Here is an 18519-nt window from a genome sequence, read left to right on the forward strand (position 1 = left end):
GGGGTGGTTGTATAGATTTTGTGATTTTAATTTGCTTTCCCCTGATGACTAATGAGGATGAATGTCTTCTATTATTGGATAGTGTAATTTTGAACATAGTTTTTTAAAGAAGCAACTCTTGAGATGGCCTCAGCCATCCTGGAGAGCAAATTCTTGCTGTGCTCAGCTGGGACTCTCCATACAAGGCATCCCCATCCACCCCAGCTTCTGAGTGGTGGCTTTTGCTGTTTCCAGCACCCTGAGGGGAGTTGTTCCTCACCCAAGAGGACCCTTGGTCTTCCTATAATAAAGACATAGGTGGGACACTTTCGCTAAAAGTTGGCATTTATTAAGTGTAAGAAAGGTAGGGTCAAGAGAAGAACTAAATGGGTCTGAGGACCTCCCCCTCCCATGGAGCAGGACCATGTCTGGGAGACTGGATTCTCCTGCATGCAGACCACAGAGCTCCCTGTGGGGGTGGCAAAGGACAGCTGTGCACGAGAGCTGAACAGCAACCTTAGGAAAGCAGCCCTAAGTCTTTATCTTCTCTGCATTTCCCTTTTGTACAGTTCTAAATCCACTGCTGGCTCCCACCCCCTTCCACTGCAATTATCCGCTTGAGGAAAACCCTCCCACTGGCCTAAGAGTTCAGACTAGCTCCAGTATGAGCAGGGGCGGGGACAGAAGATGCAGAGCGAGGTTTAGCTTTGACCTTGGATTTCCATCCCTTCAGTCATCCTTTCTGTATGACACCCAGGTTCGAGGGGCTGAATGGGGGAGGTGGGGGGGGGGAGGATTAGTTAGTAAGCATGAGGGAGTAAGAATCACATCAAGTGTAGAGACAATAATTAGAAACAAATTCCTAACCTTTGGACCGCACTTAAGGATCAGAGCCGCCCAGTCCAAGCAGGTCAGTCATTGTATCTTTTCAGTGAGTAGATGACCACACAACTCTTACGGTAAGTCAAAATTAGATGAAGGTTATTTATTGGTGTGACTTTTTTTTTTCCTGTAGTGAGCTTCCTTTACACAGCAATGGTGTAAATAGCCTCAAACTGAATGAAAACTTTGTTAAATGCAACCATAAATAATTATAATAAATATACATCAAGTAACTTTACAGCACACGTTTTTTTAGGGCCAAGGTTTGGATCAGTCTGGACCTCTCCATGTGCTCTCTGGGAGAAGCGTGTTAGCAGCAGACATCTTACTCACAGCTGTCATCAAATCAAGTGATGGGCCAAAAGCAGCTTCCCAAAACCCCCCTTGGGGAGGTAGCTAACAATTCTGAGTCCATTTAAGGGATGGGAAGGATTGGAGGGGACCAAGAATTTAAAAATACAGAGAGGAAGAACCACTTCTAATAATTCAAAGGCTCTCGTTATGCAGAAATGAAATAGGAGGATCCTTGTCAGGACTACGTCCTGGTCTGACCCCCAGGCAACGGGGCTCTGGCCCCCAGGAGGCAGCAGCCAACCATCTTCCTTCCAAGCCGGGAGCCTGCGTGCAGGCCCTCCTTTCCAGACAGGACTGCTCCTGCATCAAACATAACTGATGCATCCAGTTTTAGCTTTTCCTTAGGTTGGGGAATCACTTCAGTAATGGTCCTTAACGCATTTCCTAAGAATAAGAGGGAGGAGATGGCTGCTAATGGCTCTAACTCTAAAATCCGTACAACTTCCCAACAGGCCAGGGCCACAGCAGAGAAAGGAAAAGCACAGCTTTCTCTCCCCAGCATGCACACTCCAGAACCTTCTAGTCAGCACTCACTCAGAACCTTCAGTATTCACAATATTATACAATAAATACAGTGATGCAATTCCAGGAGAACTGGCAAGGCCCAAAATGACAGTGTCCAACAAGCTGGCATATGCTGCTCTTGAACAAAGTACCATTGGACAAAGACCTGTTTGGGGCACAAATGCACTGGGGCAGCGGGGGAGCCCGGAGCAGCTCCACCCTGGCACACACGCTCACATGGGGCGGCGAGGGGACAAGGGGCGGGCCTGGCCAGAGGGGCAGAAGGACCGCATAGTGGTCCTTGGAAAGTCTCGGTCACCGAAGTAGACCCTGAATTGAGCAGAGCACCTCAGTCAGCCGCTCTTTTTAAAATGGGCATGTGGCCCTTCTGTTCCTCCTGTCACCAACACTGTGGTGAGGAAGGGCCGTTTCTGAGTACAAAAGGGGGGTAGGCTTGAATCATGTGCTTTCCTGTTCAATCAGTCTCAGAAAAAGCCCCCCCTCCCCCGAGCACTGTCCGTCCCTCCTCCTCTAGGCGTCCTGAACTCCTGGAGCTGGGAAACGCCTGGCTGTGAACTAAGGTCAGAATGAACCCTTTGGTCTCCTGAGGAACATTCAGCAGGAAACTGTCAGGTCAGGGGCCCAGGAGAGACGGAGAGCAGAGGGCTGAGGGGGAAGGGACAGGCAGCCACCGGGGTGCTTTTCCTCTGAAAAACCCAGACCATAAACAAGGTTCGAAAGCTGGAAGATGAACACAGAAAGCTCCCTGTGTGTCTCCCATGTTGGGGCCCAACCCTTTCAAGATGGAAGGAGGCCTGGGGGAGCTGCGTCCAGGATCAACTCCAGCTCAAGGCAGGAGGGGCAGGGCCACAGACCTGTGAAGATGCTGTGAAGAGACAACAGGATGCTCTGTGTGGCCGGCCGCAGGTATCTCACCACCACCTTCCTGCTGGGTGGTTCCATGATGTGGAACTAACTGGGGCCTTATGGCATCAGAATCCGGTGGCCGTGAGAGACAATGTCCGGGAAGATCAAATGAGACACAGGCTGCCTGGGAATTAAACTATCCTACAAACATACCACAAACAGGTGTAAAAGAACCAACCCATCACAAAACATACAAATACAAAAGGTTAAGTCTTCCAGGAAGCCCTGGAACGTGGACAAAAGTTCGGAAAAGCAAAACGTCGCCAACTCCTCACGCAGGGCCTGGAGGGAATGTGCCCTCAGTGGCAGGCTTCCCAAGCCGGCGGAGCGGTGCCTCGGTGACGGACTAACTCCGGGGCTCCCTCCCCTCAGCCACTTAGGGGGTCTTCACGGTAGTGAATGGCACAACGAAGTTTCTCCAGCATGATTTCCAGAGAGGAGTACTGGGGAAGTTTGATCATGAACATGCAGGTCTCCACTCGGATGTAGCGAGAGTCTGGGGAACCTGCAAAAATAAACCCCCCACCAGGCCAGTGTCAGAGGCTGGGCTCTGATCCCAGGGAGACCTACTGGCCACCCTGCTTTCAGGTTTGCTTCTTTGGGTAGCTTGAAGCTAACCGAGGCCCAAGCAGGAGGAGGGGCGGGGGCAGGGCAAGAGAAGATTCTGGAGGAGAAAATGGCACAGGAAGTTGTACGGCACAGGGAGCAGATGGCTGACCTGTGAGGGAATCTGGTGGTAGACAGGTTTGTTCAGTCAGCAAAGGGTTGTTTTCTTATTTTTCTACGTTTAGAAGTTGGAAAATTAAAACATTTCTAAAAAGCCCCATTAGCTTTTTAAAGTTATCAGAATGTAGGGGCACTTGGGTGGCTCAGTTGGTTGACTGTCCGACTTCAGCTCAGGTCATGATCTCACAGTTCATGAGTTCAAGCCCCACATCGGGCTCAATGCAGTCAGTACAATGTCGCCCCCTCTCCCTCCCCCGCTTGCACTCTCGCTCAAAAATAAATAAAACTTGAAAAAAAGAATGGTGAATCCTTTAAAAAGAAAAAAAAAAACACCTCAGAACATAGGCCAACCTTGGGCCTGTACTGACTCTTGGCCAAAGTCAGGTTTGGGAGGCACGTGACAACCCCTTCCCCTGCGCAGGCCCGTCCCCCGATTTACATTTGGGCTCAGCTGGCCACTGATGTCCCTCCCTCCTGCAGGGCCCAGCAGCCCCAGCTCCCACTGAGAGAAGGGCCTGTGCGTCCCACTCGGAACACGACAAGGGGAAGGCGGTACCTGCTGTGCCATCTGGGGGAGCAATCTTCATGGGGTAGGGGGGCACGTGGGCTGTGTCAGGGCCCCCGTCTTTGCAGGGGCAGGTGAAGGGGATGCGTTCCTGGTTGCAGGCAAATTTGATGAACTTGCACAACTCCTCCTGCGTGAACACCTCCAGCGCCCCCCAGAAGAACTCGATGTGCTGGTCTGTCTCCATCAGCCCCACCTGGTACATGGTGTGGGCCTGGGGAAGAAAGGCCTCCGGATGTGAGCGGTCCCGGCCTCTGCTCACCCCGCACCGCCCCGGGCCGGGTGGCTGCGGCAGGGAAACGGCCACGGGACATAGGTTATGAGACCACGACAACGACAAAGGCCACGGAGGTAGTCGTGCCCGCGCCCCTCGCGTGGCTGCGGCCTGGAGACCGCGCCCAGAGCAGAGGCTCCACGAGCGTTACGCCCCCCTCCCCCACCATGAACACACTGGGCAGGTCCTGTCACTGTCCCACCAGATGTGAAGTCACTGTTCGAGGTCTCGCTGCCAGCAAGAAGCCAGCCTGGGAGGCCGGGGTGCGGCCTGAGGAATGGACGAGGCTTGGCAAGAACGGTCTTCGCCTCGGGATGAGGCTCAAGACCCGGGCCCCGGAGGCCAGCCGTCTGGGGGTGAGACCGACCCCACCGCGTCCGGGCAAGTGACTCAAGCTCCGGCTTCCCCAGCTGTGACGTGGGGGGGTCGCCGGGGGAGGGGAGGGGGGGCACGTGAGAACAGGGCACTGGGACACGGGGGGGAGGGGGGTCCAGGATAGGCCCCCGCCCACCGACCTTGAGGAACTCGAGGTTGATGTACGGCAGGCCGCAGGTGCGCAGCTCCATCTCCAGCGGGCTGAGCGTGGTGAGCAGCTGCAGGGGGATGACGGCGCCCAGGCCCGCCCTCACGGCCGTCACGCACTCGGCGTTCTGGAGCTCCCGCAGCCGCAGGCTCCGGATGGCCGCCGCGTAGATGTCCTTGTTCTCCCACCTGCGGGGGGTGGGGGGGGGGGTGGGGGCCGGGCGAGGGGAACCGGTTACCGGGCGTCCTGCCTCTCCTGCCTCCGGGCGTCCGTCACCCGCCTCACGGCTGGGGCCTTCTTAATAAAGTCCCGCTGCTGAACGCACGCCACCCTTCCTGGCACCCCGCGTCCTGCCCCACAGCCGTCCCTCTGGTGAGATCCGTCACCTGACCCGGCCCAGGCCGCCCACCCCACCACTCCCCTCGCGCACAGACTCACGCCACGGGGATGTGCCGGCCGCGGCTGCACAGCTCCACTTCCTCGCCTGTCATGGTCAGGTACGTGAACCTGCAGCAGGGCTTGGGACCCTCGGGGCTCTCGGTGGCCAGGTGCTGGGAGGCGATCTCGGCACACAGGGCCTCTAACTCCGTCTCGTCGTTGATCTGGAGGGCGGAGGCAGACGGAAGCTAATTGCCTGTCCTGCTCCCAGGGTCCCCGGGAAGACGGAACCCGAATCTCTAGTCGGGCAGACACCAGGCACTGTTTGCACGGGGACCACCCTTGGCCATTATGAACGTGCACATGGCACGGGCCTGGCCAATCAGTTTGCCGGGAGTTCAGGGTTAGGTATGTGGCCCGGGCCACCTGAGACCTAACGAAACCCAAATTGGAGGGCTTTTCCTGTTACCATTTGGAAGCAGCAAGGCACTTTCACTGGTGTGGACACGACTCTAAGATATACATCTTGTACTACTAGGGGCCATCTTGAAACCAATTACTGAGGACATTGTTTGAGCACCAGGATTCAGCCTTGCCCGAAGCCAAACCTACATCCGTGTTTAGTTTTACTCATTTTTTATGTGTTCGTTTTTGAGAGAGAGACAGACACCGAGTGTGAGCAGGGGAGGGGCCGAGAGGGAGACACAGAATCGGAAGCAGGCTCCAGGCTCTGAGCTGTCACCACAAAGCCCGACGCGGGGCTCGAACTCACAAACCGCAAGATCGTGACCTGAGCAGAAGTCAGAAGTTTAACCGACTACGCCATCCAGGCGCCCCGACCCATATTTAGTTTTAAAAGCAAATCACTTAAAAACACCAAAATTAGGGTCCAAAAGACACTGAGGTGCCCGCTGGGCTAGTGAGGAGATGCTGGGATCTGGCCCAGAGAAGAACAAACTTGCCCTTCTGGCATGTTGAAGGTGACTGAGACGAGTACCAGAAGTTCAGAATCTCTCTGCCTGGTCTGTGTGCCCCAACCCTGCTGTAGCCTGGTGTCCCAACACACTCTGTGGCTCTGCCCAGCGCCTTCAGAAAGAAGTCTCGGCTGGAAGGTCTTCCTGGACACTGTCTTATATCCCCCCGCGCACCCCAGGCCCTTGCTGCTACCCACAGCCCCAGGAGGACTTCTTGAAGCAGTGCCGGGCAGGGACTCCTCAACCCCTCGCCCAGAGCGGCCGTCCTGCGTTGACCTTTTAGATAATTCCCTGTCGGCCCCATTTCTGCCACTAATCCGAGATCCTGGCTTTGGTGCGCCCTCATGCCGGCTGCCCTCAAGTGGCGGCTCGGGGGAGGACAACAGACGGCCTGGCCACGAGGCCCCTCAGGGGGCCCTAGTTTTGTGCCTCCTTCGGCTGGGGTTCCCGCCGAGAGCCGCCTCGGCCCGGCCTCAGTCTGCTCCCCTGTGAACACAGGCAGCGGGGGAGTCAAGGGGGAGGGCCGGGGCAGGGGCACCACCACACTCTGTCTCTAGCTTGAGGAGGCTTTTCAGCCAGACGGGCCTAGTTTCCCCCGGTGGCTCTGTTCCCAGCCCACCCTCCTCTCTGAGCCTCCCTTCCTCCCGGCCTTGTCACGAGGACTTGTGCACACAGCCCTTCCGAACAGGGCCTCACGTATCGCGAGAACAACCTGGAAGCTTCCTATGGCTGGGGCGAGAGCCCAGAGCCCGGCCCACGGCAGGCTACCACGACCGCTAACCGGTGGACAGACCTGAAGGGGTCCCACGGGCCCAGCTGGCAGCCTGAGCGCAGACCGCACCCCCGCCAGGGGGCTGGTCAGACGTGGCGAGCTCTCACTACCTCTTTGTGTCCCCAGGCACGAAGAGGACAGCTACGTTCCCAGCTCTGTCCCTGGCCAATCCCAGATGACCCCCAAGAGCCGGTCTCCTGTGCTCTGAGGCCCTGAAGCCAAACTCTCTTTTGTTTATTTTTGAGAGAGAGTGTGAGCGGAGGAGGGCCAGAGAGAGAGGGAGACACAGAATCCGAAGCAGCTCCGGCTGATGCGGGCCTTGAACTCACAAACCAGGAGATCATGACTTGAGCGGAAGTCGGACACTTAAACCACCTGAGCCACCCAGGCGCCCAAAACCAAGCTCTTAAAAGTGAAAGTGGGTCCACTTGTAGGAGTCCCCACCCCGACATCCCTGCCTGCTCAGTCAGCTGCCGGGAACCCTTCACCCCTGTGTCCTTGGGAGGCCCAACAGCAGCAGATGGGCAGTGACCGACGTGCCCCATCAAGCAGGAAGAGAAGCCAGAGAGGCTTCTGTCCCCACAAAGCAAGCCCGGCAGAGACAGCTCACGTTCCCTAACGTTCTCTGGGAGACCCCAATCGGTCCTTGGGGGGAAGCCTGGGCTCCCGGGGTTTGGAGGCCCAGCAAATGGCAGATCACAGAGGCAGCCACGAGCCCCGGGGACACTGCTCTGGAGTTCTGCTGTCCCCAGAATAAATGCCTCACTCACTTACGCTCTCAAATTTCTTGACGTAATTGTAGGTGAGTATGTCTGCTTCCTGCAGGTCTTGGTCAGGGTCCAGAGGCTCACCCACCAGAGTCTTCCAGAAGGAAGGCAGGAGGTCCAGGGGAAGAGGGACATCTGCTCGAATCGCAATCCCCAGCAGCTGGCCCAGGAAGTGCAGGAGCTGCTCTTCCCCGTAGGTGATGGGGCTGGGGGTCAGGATATACTTGCCCTGGACACAGAGGCAGAGATGCAGCGACTGCCGGGCACCTCTCCTCCTCCCCGGGAACACAGGTCCCGGCCACTGCCCCGCCATGGCCCACGCCTCGGCCGTCTTACCTTGTTTTTGTTGACGGCTGAGCTGGGGCACAAGAGCAGGAGGGACAGTGAGGAGCTCTGCAGCTCTTTACACACCTGCCACAGGAAGTGCCGGAAAGAGCCGCCTGCGGGACACATGGAGGCTGATGGGCATCGGGGGCATCGGGGGCATCGGTGGCCCCGCCGGCCCGCCCTGCCCGCCCAGAACGGCAGCTCCTTTGCCGGCCTGAACTCGGCTGCGGCGGAGACAGAGCTCGCCTGAAGGCGGGGAGACCTGGGGTCAAGTCCTGCGGGGCCACTTACTGGCTGGGTGACCCCCAGGTCATCACTTCTCAGGGACCCAATCCGTCAAAGGGGGACAGTCACCGTACCTACGTTGCAGGCTAGTTTCAAGGAGTCAGAGAGACCGGATGCAGAGCCCTGCGTATCTGGCACCGCCGTGAGCGTACACGGATCCGCGGGCTCGTTTAATCCACCTCGGTCGCTCCGGGTTGCACCAGGAGTGGGGCCGCCCGTGCTACTCCGTGCTCCCCTCCCTCCCCCCAGGCCCAGGTGCCCAGTGTCTATCTGTTCGGTGAGCAGCGTCCAGCTGAACAGCCTCACGCATGAACGCCCGCAAAGGGCAACCGGCGATCATCAGCATCTCTGCTGCCGTCATTCCAAACGTGCCTCCGGTTTTCTTGCCAACTCCTCTCTGTGGCTGGATCCCCTCTCCCCTGTGCACCCCCTGTCAATGTCCTAAGGTCAGGAAGCTCAGAGGACAGCTATGCGTGCCCGCTGCTTGGTCGGAGCCACGCACAGGATGCGCCTGGGGACAGATGTCCTCACTCAGCTTCCACGGAGAAGCAGGAGACCCCGGCCTGCTGAAGCCACCAAGGGCTGGGCTTGGGAATCGGACAGACCTGGCTTTGAACCCCAGCTGGCTGCCCGACCTTGGGGACACTACTTGGGTTGGCAGCGTCCCAGTTTCCCCACCGGTCCAGTGGGACAAGGCCGGTCTCTTGTGCAGTGTTGGTGCTGTGAGGAGTGGAAGGTGCTGAGCACGCGGTCCTGAGAGCCGGCTGTGCCCGGAGCACACTACGGTGCCGGTTGGTGGCTCTGGCCAGGCCCCCGAAACCGGCCCCCGGGCCCGGGTAGGGGAGGGAACCGGCGCTTGCCAGGGACCTCCGCCCAGTGCCGTCCCAGCTTGGGGACCCCACCTCTGGTGAGCACTAGGGGGGTGCCCTTCGTGCCGAACGGACACAACAGAGACACCCTCGGTTTGGGTCGGCCCTCTCCCCCGGGAAGGGCCGCTGGGCTCAGAGTTCGGATGTGTCCCATGGGAGACGGGGGCACTGGGGAGCCCTTCGGTCGTCCTGGCTTCTGCAGAGCAGGCTAACAAGGACACAGCTTCCTTAGTCTCGCCAGTGGGGGGGATTGTGGGCAGTTTAGACTAAAAATAACTCCAAAAATGTTCTCATTTTCAACACAGCCTCCGCCCGAACTGGCTGCAGAGCCCGGCGGGGGCCGCCACTTACTGGTGCCGTGGACCTCCTCCCCGGTGAAGCGGATGTTGAAGGCGTAGGTGGGGTCACCGCCACTGGCCAGCTTGACACAAAGCTGGGATGAGGGCACCGAGGCCAGCTGCCTGGCAGCCTGGCAGAAGTAGGAGTTTTCAGAAGCTCTGATCTCCCCTGGGAAGAGAGAGGAACCAGTAACACCCCCCCCCCCAACCCGAAGCACCTTCCTCTCCTTCCTCTGCTCTTCCAGCCCAGGACGGACACCTGGCTGGGCCTTCGCCTGCCTCCTGGCCCTCTCCCTGCCCCTGGTTCCGCCGCCTCGCCTTCTCTCCACTTTTGGAACATCTTCGTGCCTTGGCCGTGTGGCTCCCAGCCTTCCCTCTGTCCCCGGGGAGGGGGGGTGTCCTCCCCATCTGTGATCCTCTCCCCTCCAGTTCGTGTCATTTGTGGCACGTGTGGATTCACGTGCCGTGGCAGACTCCTGGCTGCCTCCCCAGCAGCCACTCGCCCCAGTTGCTTCGATGCCAGAACCCCGACTCCAGCAAGCCCACGGCCAACCAGAGTTAAGCGTACACATCCCAGCCTCCCCTGCAGTTAGGTGTGGCCACGTGGCAGGCCTCCCGGGAGATGGGAAGCCAAGGCGAGCCTCCAGGAAGTGGAGAGCTCCTCCCCTCGCTCTTGCTGCCAGGAAGGCAGGCTCACTAGGGGACCCTGAAGGTGGGAGTCACATACTGGGACGCTAGAGGAGAAAGACGAAGCAGCCAGATGGATATCTGGACTCCCTTCTTCTAGAGGCTTCTTTTCTGTGCAAATCAACTAAATCCTTTGTTCGACCACAGCTATGTTGTATTTTCTGGTCTGTACAGCTAACTTTACCTCCCACGATTTCCAGGGGGTCCAACGTGATCTCTGGAGCTGCATGGTCAGCTGTCCTCTGTGCGGTGGCGTTTAGCACCCGATTCATGACCGTCACCTTTGTGTCGTAAAAGATGAGCCCTGCGGGGAGGAATGTGGGAGAGAGGCTGGGATGGGGCTGCTCGCCTTCCTTCCCTGTGGCCTCTGAGGCCCGGTGGAGGACATGCTGTCCCCTTTGGGTCTGTCTAGTCTCTCCTGGGATGCCCTTCAGGCCCCTGAGGCACTCAGGTGTCATAGTCCTGACCTTCCGGGAGGCAAGTTCATAGTATCTGCTCAAATGGTAACGCACGAACCTTGACTCTGTCGTGCCCAGGAACACCTAGTTGGCAGATAGTGAATCAGAGCCTTATGTATTTCTAAATAACCCGAAAACTTTTTGTTTTTAAGCTTTATTCACTTAAGTAACCTCTATCTTCAGCACAGGGCTTGAACTCACGACCCTGAGATCAGGAGCCGCGAGGTCTTCAAACTGAGCCAGTCAGGAACCCTTGAAAACTTTAGAGAATTTAATTTTTCAGAGCATAGCTGAAGTAACCGCTCTTGGCTGGGAGCGCCGTTCCTGGGGACACACGTAGGTCACATGTAAAGGAGAAGGGTCATCCCAGGCAATTGCCGGGTCTGGCCGCGGCGGCGGGCGCAGGCACTGACCTTTGGCCTCCTTCAGCAGGGCGGCGATGCTGTGGGCAAACATGGGGGTCTGGCGCAGCTCCACCAGAGGCAGGAAGAAGGTCTCCAGCGTGGTGTTCAGGGACTGGAGCAAGGCGAACCGCAGGCGCAGGCTCTCGACGGGCACGTCTGCAGGGCACGGGGGGCGGTCAGGCCGAGACTCTCGGTCACGAACAGACTCAAGTGGCCCCCGTCGTTCGAAGTGGCCATCAGGAGTGGGCACTTAGGGGGGACCGGGAGGCTCCCGCAGGGGATCTCATCCCCGACACCCAGAGACGCTCAGCAAGTGGGGCCCTCAATCTGCCGGAGCCTGTGCCGAGCAGAAGCAAAGGCGGGAGGCCCCGCCTGGCCAGAAGGGAGGCTCGGGGGTTCAGGGAATCCGAGGGCGCCCCCTCCCACCTTGGCCTATCTTTGGGGCCCTGCAGAGCTGCTGTTTTTAATTTTCAACTTCAAAATAATGAGACTTCTAGGAAGCCACAAAAATAGTACAGAGTCCCGGGTACCTTTCATCTGCTTTCCCCCAAAAGCGACACATGTCAAGACCTGGACACGGAGATACTGGCACACTGTCTTACTTGTTCACGCTCACGTCCGTCTCCTCTCCAGCTGGGAGAGATGGACATCGGGACCACGTCTGGCCCACGTTTACCTTGGAAGTATCAGGAAGAGAGCAAAGGCCCAGGCCGTGTGGCTGAGCAAGAGTGGGCAGACTCAAAACCGCCTGTGGCACACACGTGCACAGGCACAGAAACAAGCCCAGCGGTCACCTTCCACGGACGGATTTATGGAGAACGTCTGTGGGTGCATTTGTGGGTGCACACGCACTCCTAGCTTTTAGTAAAGACACACCGCGCGCTCTCGTAATGGATAATGCTTCTAACGCGCGGCCAACTCTGAGCCCCGCCCCCTCGCCACCGACTCCAGCAGGGCATCCACCGTGACCTCTGGGCGGAGGCCTGGGTGCGGTGATGGGGCGTGGTCTCCCAGCAGCACCCGCGGCTTCCTTGCAACGAGCACACAGTGAGGCCTTGTAAACTTTTAGCTCGGCCACAGTCGCAGCTTCGTGCCTTTCTCTCCCTCTTCTTTGCCCACGTGGCTCACGGCAGGCGCGCCTACCCCGGCGGCGGCGCAGGGGACGGTCCCCGAAAGCCTGACCCCCGGGACCCACATACTCAGGAGACAGGCCACTCTGGGGTCGGCAGCGTCTGCGGGGTCCAGATACACCTCGTGGGGGTGGAGCCTCGCGGGCGTGATGGCGAGATGGCGGCACAGCCGGTTGATGTACTGCACGAGCGCCACGTCCATCTCCAGCGTCCACTTCCTTGAGGCCTTGTGCGCGTGTCGGACATCGATGCAGGCACACCTGGGGCCGGGGGAGAAGGGCGAGGTGGGGCGGGGCCACCGGGGCCACCGGGACGACGCCTCCCTCCTCAGGACGCCCTCCTCAGGACGCCAGTCAGTCGCGACCCAGCGGGAGGAGGGAGCAGAGCAGGCCGTAGGGGCCTAGGGGCCTGAAGGGCACATCCCTCCTGGGGTTTGGCGACGCGCGCCCCCAGGTGCTCCCTCCTGCGCGGGGCGAGGGCGCCTGGCTAGGGCTGGGGCTCGGGAGCCCTGGGGCTCAAATCTCGGCCACCTGGCGACCCGGGCCACAAAGAAGCCTGCTTTCTGAGCCTCGGCTTCCTCACCTATAGGATGGAGCCATAGCGGCGGCGCTGGCCTCATGAGAGCTCGCTGAGGGTGCGCACGGCCAGGGCCCGAGAAGCCACCGGCCGCCGGCCTCACTGAAGCCTTTACCCTCGGCCAGCGGCCCCGTCCCAGGGCTGGCGCCGGGAGCTACGCCAACAGGCAAAGGTGTGTTTGTGAGGGCAGCGCCCTAACTGCAGCCACATCACACACGACGCAAGTGCCCACGGCTCCGGGACCGCGGAGTCCTCTCCTGCGGTGACACTGAATGACGAGGAAGAACGAAAAAGGCAGACGTCTGGTCTGATCCCACTTCTGTAGCACTGAAAAACTCTACCCCCAGAAAATGTTGGGAGACACGTTTACAGAAGCCCCCTGGGCACCGAATCACAGGCCCTCTCCCCTGTGCCTGCCTATACTGCATGGGCTTTTTATTACGCGTGCACGTCCTTAACCTACAAACGTTCAGCTGCTCACCCGAGAGAGGCAGGCAGGCTGGTGGGTGGATGGCTGCCTCAGCTCCAGAGCTCGCAGCACCTCAACTGGGGCACGTGCCGCCCAGGGTGCATCCTGCCAGGAGGGCCTTCCTCGGGGCAATGGCAGAACCTCTCCGGACAGGCCTCCTCCCTCCTACCCAAGCAGCGCTTAGAGAGCGAGCTTCCTCTGTGGGGATCCCCTCACAGTCCCCCCACACTGGCTACCCTTGGGCCCGGTGTCAGAAGGGGCTCAGGGCACAGGTGGCCCCGTGACACGCCGGAACGAGCCCTTTAGCTGCAACAAACACGTCACTTGGAAATCCGTTTGTAGTCCAATTTGCACCCTTCCCACTTCAAGTGCACTTTCTAGTCCAAAACAGGTGATTCTACTTTTCAAAAGCCCCAGAGTTCTCTCCCCCTACTGGCTTAGTAAGAAACTCATTCCTGCCACCATGATGCAGGCCCATCCAGGGATGGACCCGGAGCCTTCCATGAAGGAACAAAATGGCGGAACCAAGCAGCAAATGGCTTCTGAATCCTGAAGGTGGCTTTTTAAGAGGCATGCTCGAGGCAGCCATTCTTTCCCTGACGCCGGGCACACCTTGCTTTGAGCGCCAGGGGTGAGCGCTGGAGTAGGGTAGGCAGGTGTCTTCCAGTTTGCAGACGTCACGCCTGCCTGGGACTCCCTTGTGGCTAGAAAGGGGAAACCATCCTTGTCTGGCCCTGGGGACCTGGCGGGCAGTGACCTTGCTGCGCTCCTGCCTGGGAGGGAGAGAGAGTGGGCAACGGAGACCCGGAGACAACGCGGGACTCTGAGGAACAAAGGGTCTTTGGAAAGAGAAATCATTCCTGTTAGGGGCTGAAGCGTATCTCCCCCCCACCCCTTTCCTAATGAAGTTAAAGGAGGTCATAAGGACGGGGCCCAGACCAGCAGACTGGTGTCCTCATCAGAAGCGGGTGCCCACAGTGAGAAGGTGACCTTCTGTCCATAAGGCAAGGACAGAACTCAGGAAAAACCAACCCTGTTGAGCCCTTGACTTCCAGAACTGTGAGAAAATGAATTTATTGTTTAGAACAGAGTCTGTTTCCAAACAGGTTCTAACACCCACTTTAATAATTATGAAAAATTTGAAAATAACTCAGTAGGCATTAAGAAAGGCAGACAGAATGGTTCCCTGGAAGGATTTTCTTGGGAATACATCCGGTGGCTGAAAACGATTTTTTTTTTTAAGAGAGAGATAGCACGAGAGCAGGGTGGGGGAGGGAGAGAGGGGGAGGGAGAGAGAGGGAGGGAGGGAGGGAGGGAGAGAGAAGAGCGAGAATCCCAAGCAGGCTTCACACTGAGCGTGGGGGGCTCGAACCCATATCCCTAGGATCATGACCTGGGCCAAAATCAGGAGTTGGACACTGAACTGACAGAGCCATCCAGGTGCTCCCCCCAAAAAAATTTTATACAAGGTATCAACTGGGTTGAGAGACATAACTTCTTACCTCTCAAAGTGAAGGTCATAACCACAGGATAAAATCGCCCTCCAGACGCTACGGATGTCTTGCTTGGCTCGGTCAATGACAAACTTGTGAAATCCTTCCAAGGTCAGATACTTCTCCTCAGGGACTGATGGAGAAGCATTCAGACTGTTAGGAGTTTGGTAGAACCTCCCACTGCAGGGGCCTCACTACATGCCCTCAGACGTCTCTGGCAGGGCCCGATCCACGTAGTGCCCACCTCCCGCCCCTCCAGGGTCCGTCACCGACCTGGCACAACCTGCGACCTCATGAGGTCAGCGAGCCACAGCCTGACTCTTCTCCAGCTCTGCTTGGGCCTTTATGAAGCTCAAGTTCTAATACCCAGTAAGTGCCTTCTGGAAGTGAATTTCTAAGCAGATCTCCAGATCTTTACTTTCAATCACCATCATCTACTCTTCACCTTGGATACATGGTATCTTGGGAGCTGCTATGCTGGCCTCCGTAAATTCACAAAGATGGCATTGAGGCCCTGCCTCACCTAAACCCCAAGGGAGCCCAGCCAGTCAGACAAATGCTGGGTCTAGGGGCCTACCAGTCTCCAGGCCCAAGTTACTCATTCACCTTCTTGTTTTTTGGTGGGCGACTTCTCTGGGTCCTTCTCATCTGGCTTGCTCTTTTCTGGAGACTTTGGCTTCACAGTTGGCTTCTTCTCACTTAAGGCAGTCCTGCTATAGACCAAAGCACTGCAATCAGAATCCCTGTGCCTACACCTTGTCCTGACAGAGGACATGCAGAGCCTCACACGCGCATTAGTTCAATCCCCCCCTCCCCCCCCCGGCATCCCCCACGGCCTGCAGTTCCCACAGGGCTGGGCTCAAGACCAGCTCTGTTCTCACCAAGGGGTTTACTGAGCAAATTAGGACAAAATGATCCCTTAACTATGAAAAACCTGAAAGAGATGCTTTTTGAATGTTCCTTCTACATACTTTTGAGCTGCACAAAGCAGCAGTCACTAGTCAGATGTAGCCAAAGTTTAAATTAAAATAAAATATCATACTGGCCACATTTCAAGCGCTCAGTGGCCATCTGTGGCTAGTGGCTACCGCATTCAACAGCACAGACAGGGAAACAGCACAGATTTCCATCACAGAAAAGTCTATTGTACGGTTCTGGTTTGTAAGCACCACTTATATATAAATAATTAATGAAAGGACAGTTGATTTTTCTGATCCTTTAAACAATTCCTCAAGAGACTCCTGCCAGGTCACACTTTGCTATCGAAGATTCAGTTTTGAGTTCCTGAGAGTCATCTGCCTATGTCTGCAGAAAATTCTGTTAATTATGTGTGCACACCCACACACGAAATACTATGGCGCTATAAAAAAAAAAAAAAAGGGCACGAAGTTATTTTTGTGTTGATACGGGGTCATCCCCAAGATTAGTAGTAAATGGAAACAGCAAGGGGTAGGCCCTGTGTACAGTATGTACATGTGCTTGTGTGTACACAGGAGAGTTCTGGAAGGCTCTGGAAGTAACACTGGCAATCTCATGGAGGGCGGCAGGAAGGCTTAGATGGAGAAGAGGTGTCGCTTTTGACTGCATATGCTGTTGAATTTTGTACTACTTTAAAATTTAAGAAAATAATACATATGCACCAATAAAAGGTTATACACTTAACTGTTAAAAGCACGTAGCTATATATGAAGTAACGATATGTTCTTAATATGCACTTTACAGTTTTTCTGTATGACCTATGCATTCTTTGTGTGGTTAAAAGAAGTCAGATTTTTTTTTTTTTTTAAACAATTCTGTACATTTTGGATGTCGTTATTACTTCAGACTGGCCTGCTTTCCAGCCTGCACGGTCCAGATCTTACTACACTTATGGGTAAAACCGAACACTGTGTCTCTGAATGGACGAAGCCGGGGACCAAGACGGCGCAGCAGCAAAGAAGAGCCAGGGTGTCTGCACCTCTGGGGCGTAAGGAGAGCCTTGCGGGGAAACTGTCAGGGCGGCGGCCCCGTGTCCCCTGGCGGACGCACACGCCGGGCCCCTCGGACACGCACCTGACACTGTTGAGCACAGCCTTGTCCTTGGCGGGCGGCTTGGTGATGGGCCGCTTGGTGCTCACCACCTTCACGGGGTGCTGCTCCTTCCCGCCCTTGCTGTACTTGCTCTTGTCGAACTTGGGCTTGGGCACGCCATATTTCCTCAGGATCTGTGGGCACCAGAGGGAGGGAGGGTCCTTGGGCTCAGCCCAAGGCACACCTGAGGCCCGGCACGCGGGGCGGGGCGGGGCATCTACCTGCGTGAGCTGGTCTTCCAGCACCTTTTTCGGAGGCCGGACGTTGGTGAAGAAGAGGTGGAGGAGGTTGCCTGGGGTCTGGGAGTTGATCTGCTCCTTGCTAAGATAAATGTCCGACACTTTGATGGGCTTTGCCGGTGTCAGGCTCAGCATCTGTTCCGAATGGGCACAGCTCTTAAATATCTCCGTCAGCACCTCCCTGGCACCGGGCACCAGCTTCTCACCTGTTACAAAACAGGGGAGGACGAAACAATTCTGCCGTGAACGTGCTACGTCAGGAGGAGCCTTGCAGCATTTTCTCAGAAACAGCTCATCTTGGAACGTGGGTAATAGACGTTTAGTGGCAGTGAGGAGCAGGCCACCAAAACCTGGTTTCCCCTTCGTGGGCACACACCCCAGCTGCACTCCCGGCCCGCCCTGCTGCTGGGTGTGGTCCTGGGACAGGAGACGGGAGCAATCCTGGGCCAGTCTGCCCTCCTCTGCGCTCATCCCCTCCACCGGCTGCATGGACACGACAACCCCCTGGGACTCAGACCTCAGCACTCACCCTGGATTCTTCCATGTGCAAGAAACACACTTCCACTGGGTTTGAGCCACTGTCCTCTTAGGGCTACTTAGCGCAGCAGTTTAATCTACCTTAACTTCAACCACACGTTTGTGACGGGCAGTCCCGAAGGAACAAGAGAGTACAGAGTCTGCAAGTGCTTTTAGTGCAAAGCGCAAGCTGTCGAGCACATCTCGCATTATTAGTGTGCTTCAAGACTTGAGCAAGTGGGAAAAGAAAGTTCTCTTAGATATAAGAAGATTGTCCATGAGCACAAAAAAAAAGTTGGGTGCTTAACCGACTGAGTCACCCAGGCGCCCCTAAAATAAACCAATTTAAAAAAAAATTTTTTTAATTTTACCAGTTTGTTCGTTGTGGATACTTTGCATTAACTTTGACTTCTATAAATACAGAACCAAAATATTATTTACCTAGATTACAGAGATTTTTGGAGCCCATTAAATTTTGTGCCTAAGACCTCACTTCCCTCACCCTGGTCCCAGCTCTGAGGCAATATTTCAAAATTTTATGACTGGGGCAACAACAAAGCCCATATTTGGTATCATATTTTTGTACTCGTGGAACATGAAACAAATTCTGTAATACTACTATGAAATTTCAAATATTCAAGATTTAGAAAAAAAAGGACATGGATGAAAAATGTCGAGCAAGACTAGAAAAAAAAAAAAAAAAAAAAAGACCACACAAAAGACTGTAATCCTAACAAGAAAATAACCACTGTTTCTAAGTGAGGCGAGCCGTCGGCCTCAGACGGGAGTCTGCTGCTAGATTCTGCTCAGCGGGGCCTCGGGGCCCACGTCCTGGATGAACACTCCGTATCACACAAAAGAAGCGGGGAAGCCACACAGAGGGTCCACCCCAAAGAGTCGTCAGAATGACAAAGTGGGACTTGGTGAATAAGGAGCTGGAACTGTTTCTTTCCCAAGAATTAGAGCAGAGGTGGAGACATTTACTGTCCTCAAGCAAATGACCAAACGATCACCAGACATGTGCTTGGTATGT

General features: G+C 56.2%; 1 protein-coding gene across 5 annotated transcripts in view; it reads right to left on the reverse strand.

Moving 5' to 3' along the window:
• Positions 1 to 933: 933 nt before the first annotated feature.
• The window catches only part of HECTD4 (HECT domain E3 ubiquitin protein ligase 4), a 193138-nt gene continuing 175552 nt past the window's right edge, over positions 934 to 18519 (reverse strand). For 4 of the 5 annotated variants that reach the window (XM_043557648.1, XM_043557646.1, XM_043557647.1 and 1 more), the window contains exons 63-76: positions 16953 to 17176; positions 16714 to 16865; positions 15268 to 15374; positions 14671 to 14794; positions 12193 to 12383; positions 11003 to 11149; positions 10316 to 10435; positions 9458 to 9613; positions 7962 to 8065; positions 7633 to 7854; positions 5173 to 5336; positions 4727 to 4922; positions 3929 to 4151; positions 934 to 3151 (exon numbers count right to left, since the gene is read on the reverse strand). In XM_043557648.1, coding sequence (XP_043413583.1) covers positions 3015 to 3151; positions 3929 to 4151; positions 4727 to 4922; positions 5173 to 5336; positions 7633 to 7854; positions 7962 to 8065; positions 9458 to 9613; positions 10316 to 10435; positions 11003 to 11149; positions 12193 to 12383; positions 14671 to 14794; positions 15268 to 15374; positions 16714 to 16865; positions 16953 to 17176 — 2267 coding nt within the window. In that variant the 3' untranslated portion in view covers positions 934 to 3014. The remainder of the gene's footprint in view (positions 3152 to 3928; positions 4152 to 4726; positions 4923 to 5172; positions 5337 to 7632; positions 7855 to 7961; positions 8066 to 9457; positions 9614 to 10315; positions 10436 to 11002; positions 11150 to 12192; positions 12384 to 14670; positions 14795 to 15267; positions 15375 to 16713; positions 16866 to 16952; positions 17177 to 18519) is intronic. The other variant, XM_043557645.1, reaches the window with a different exon arrangement.

Source organism: Prionailurus bengalensis, chromosome D3, assembly GCF_016509475.1.
Source record: "Prionailurus bengalensis isolate Pbe53 chromosome D3, Fcat_Pben_1.1_paternal_pri, whole genome shotgun sequence".
Lineage (NCBI taxonomy): Eukaryota > Metazoa > Chordata > Mammalia > Carnivora > Felidae > Prionailurus > Prionailurus bengalensis.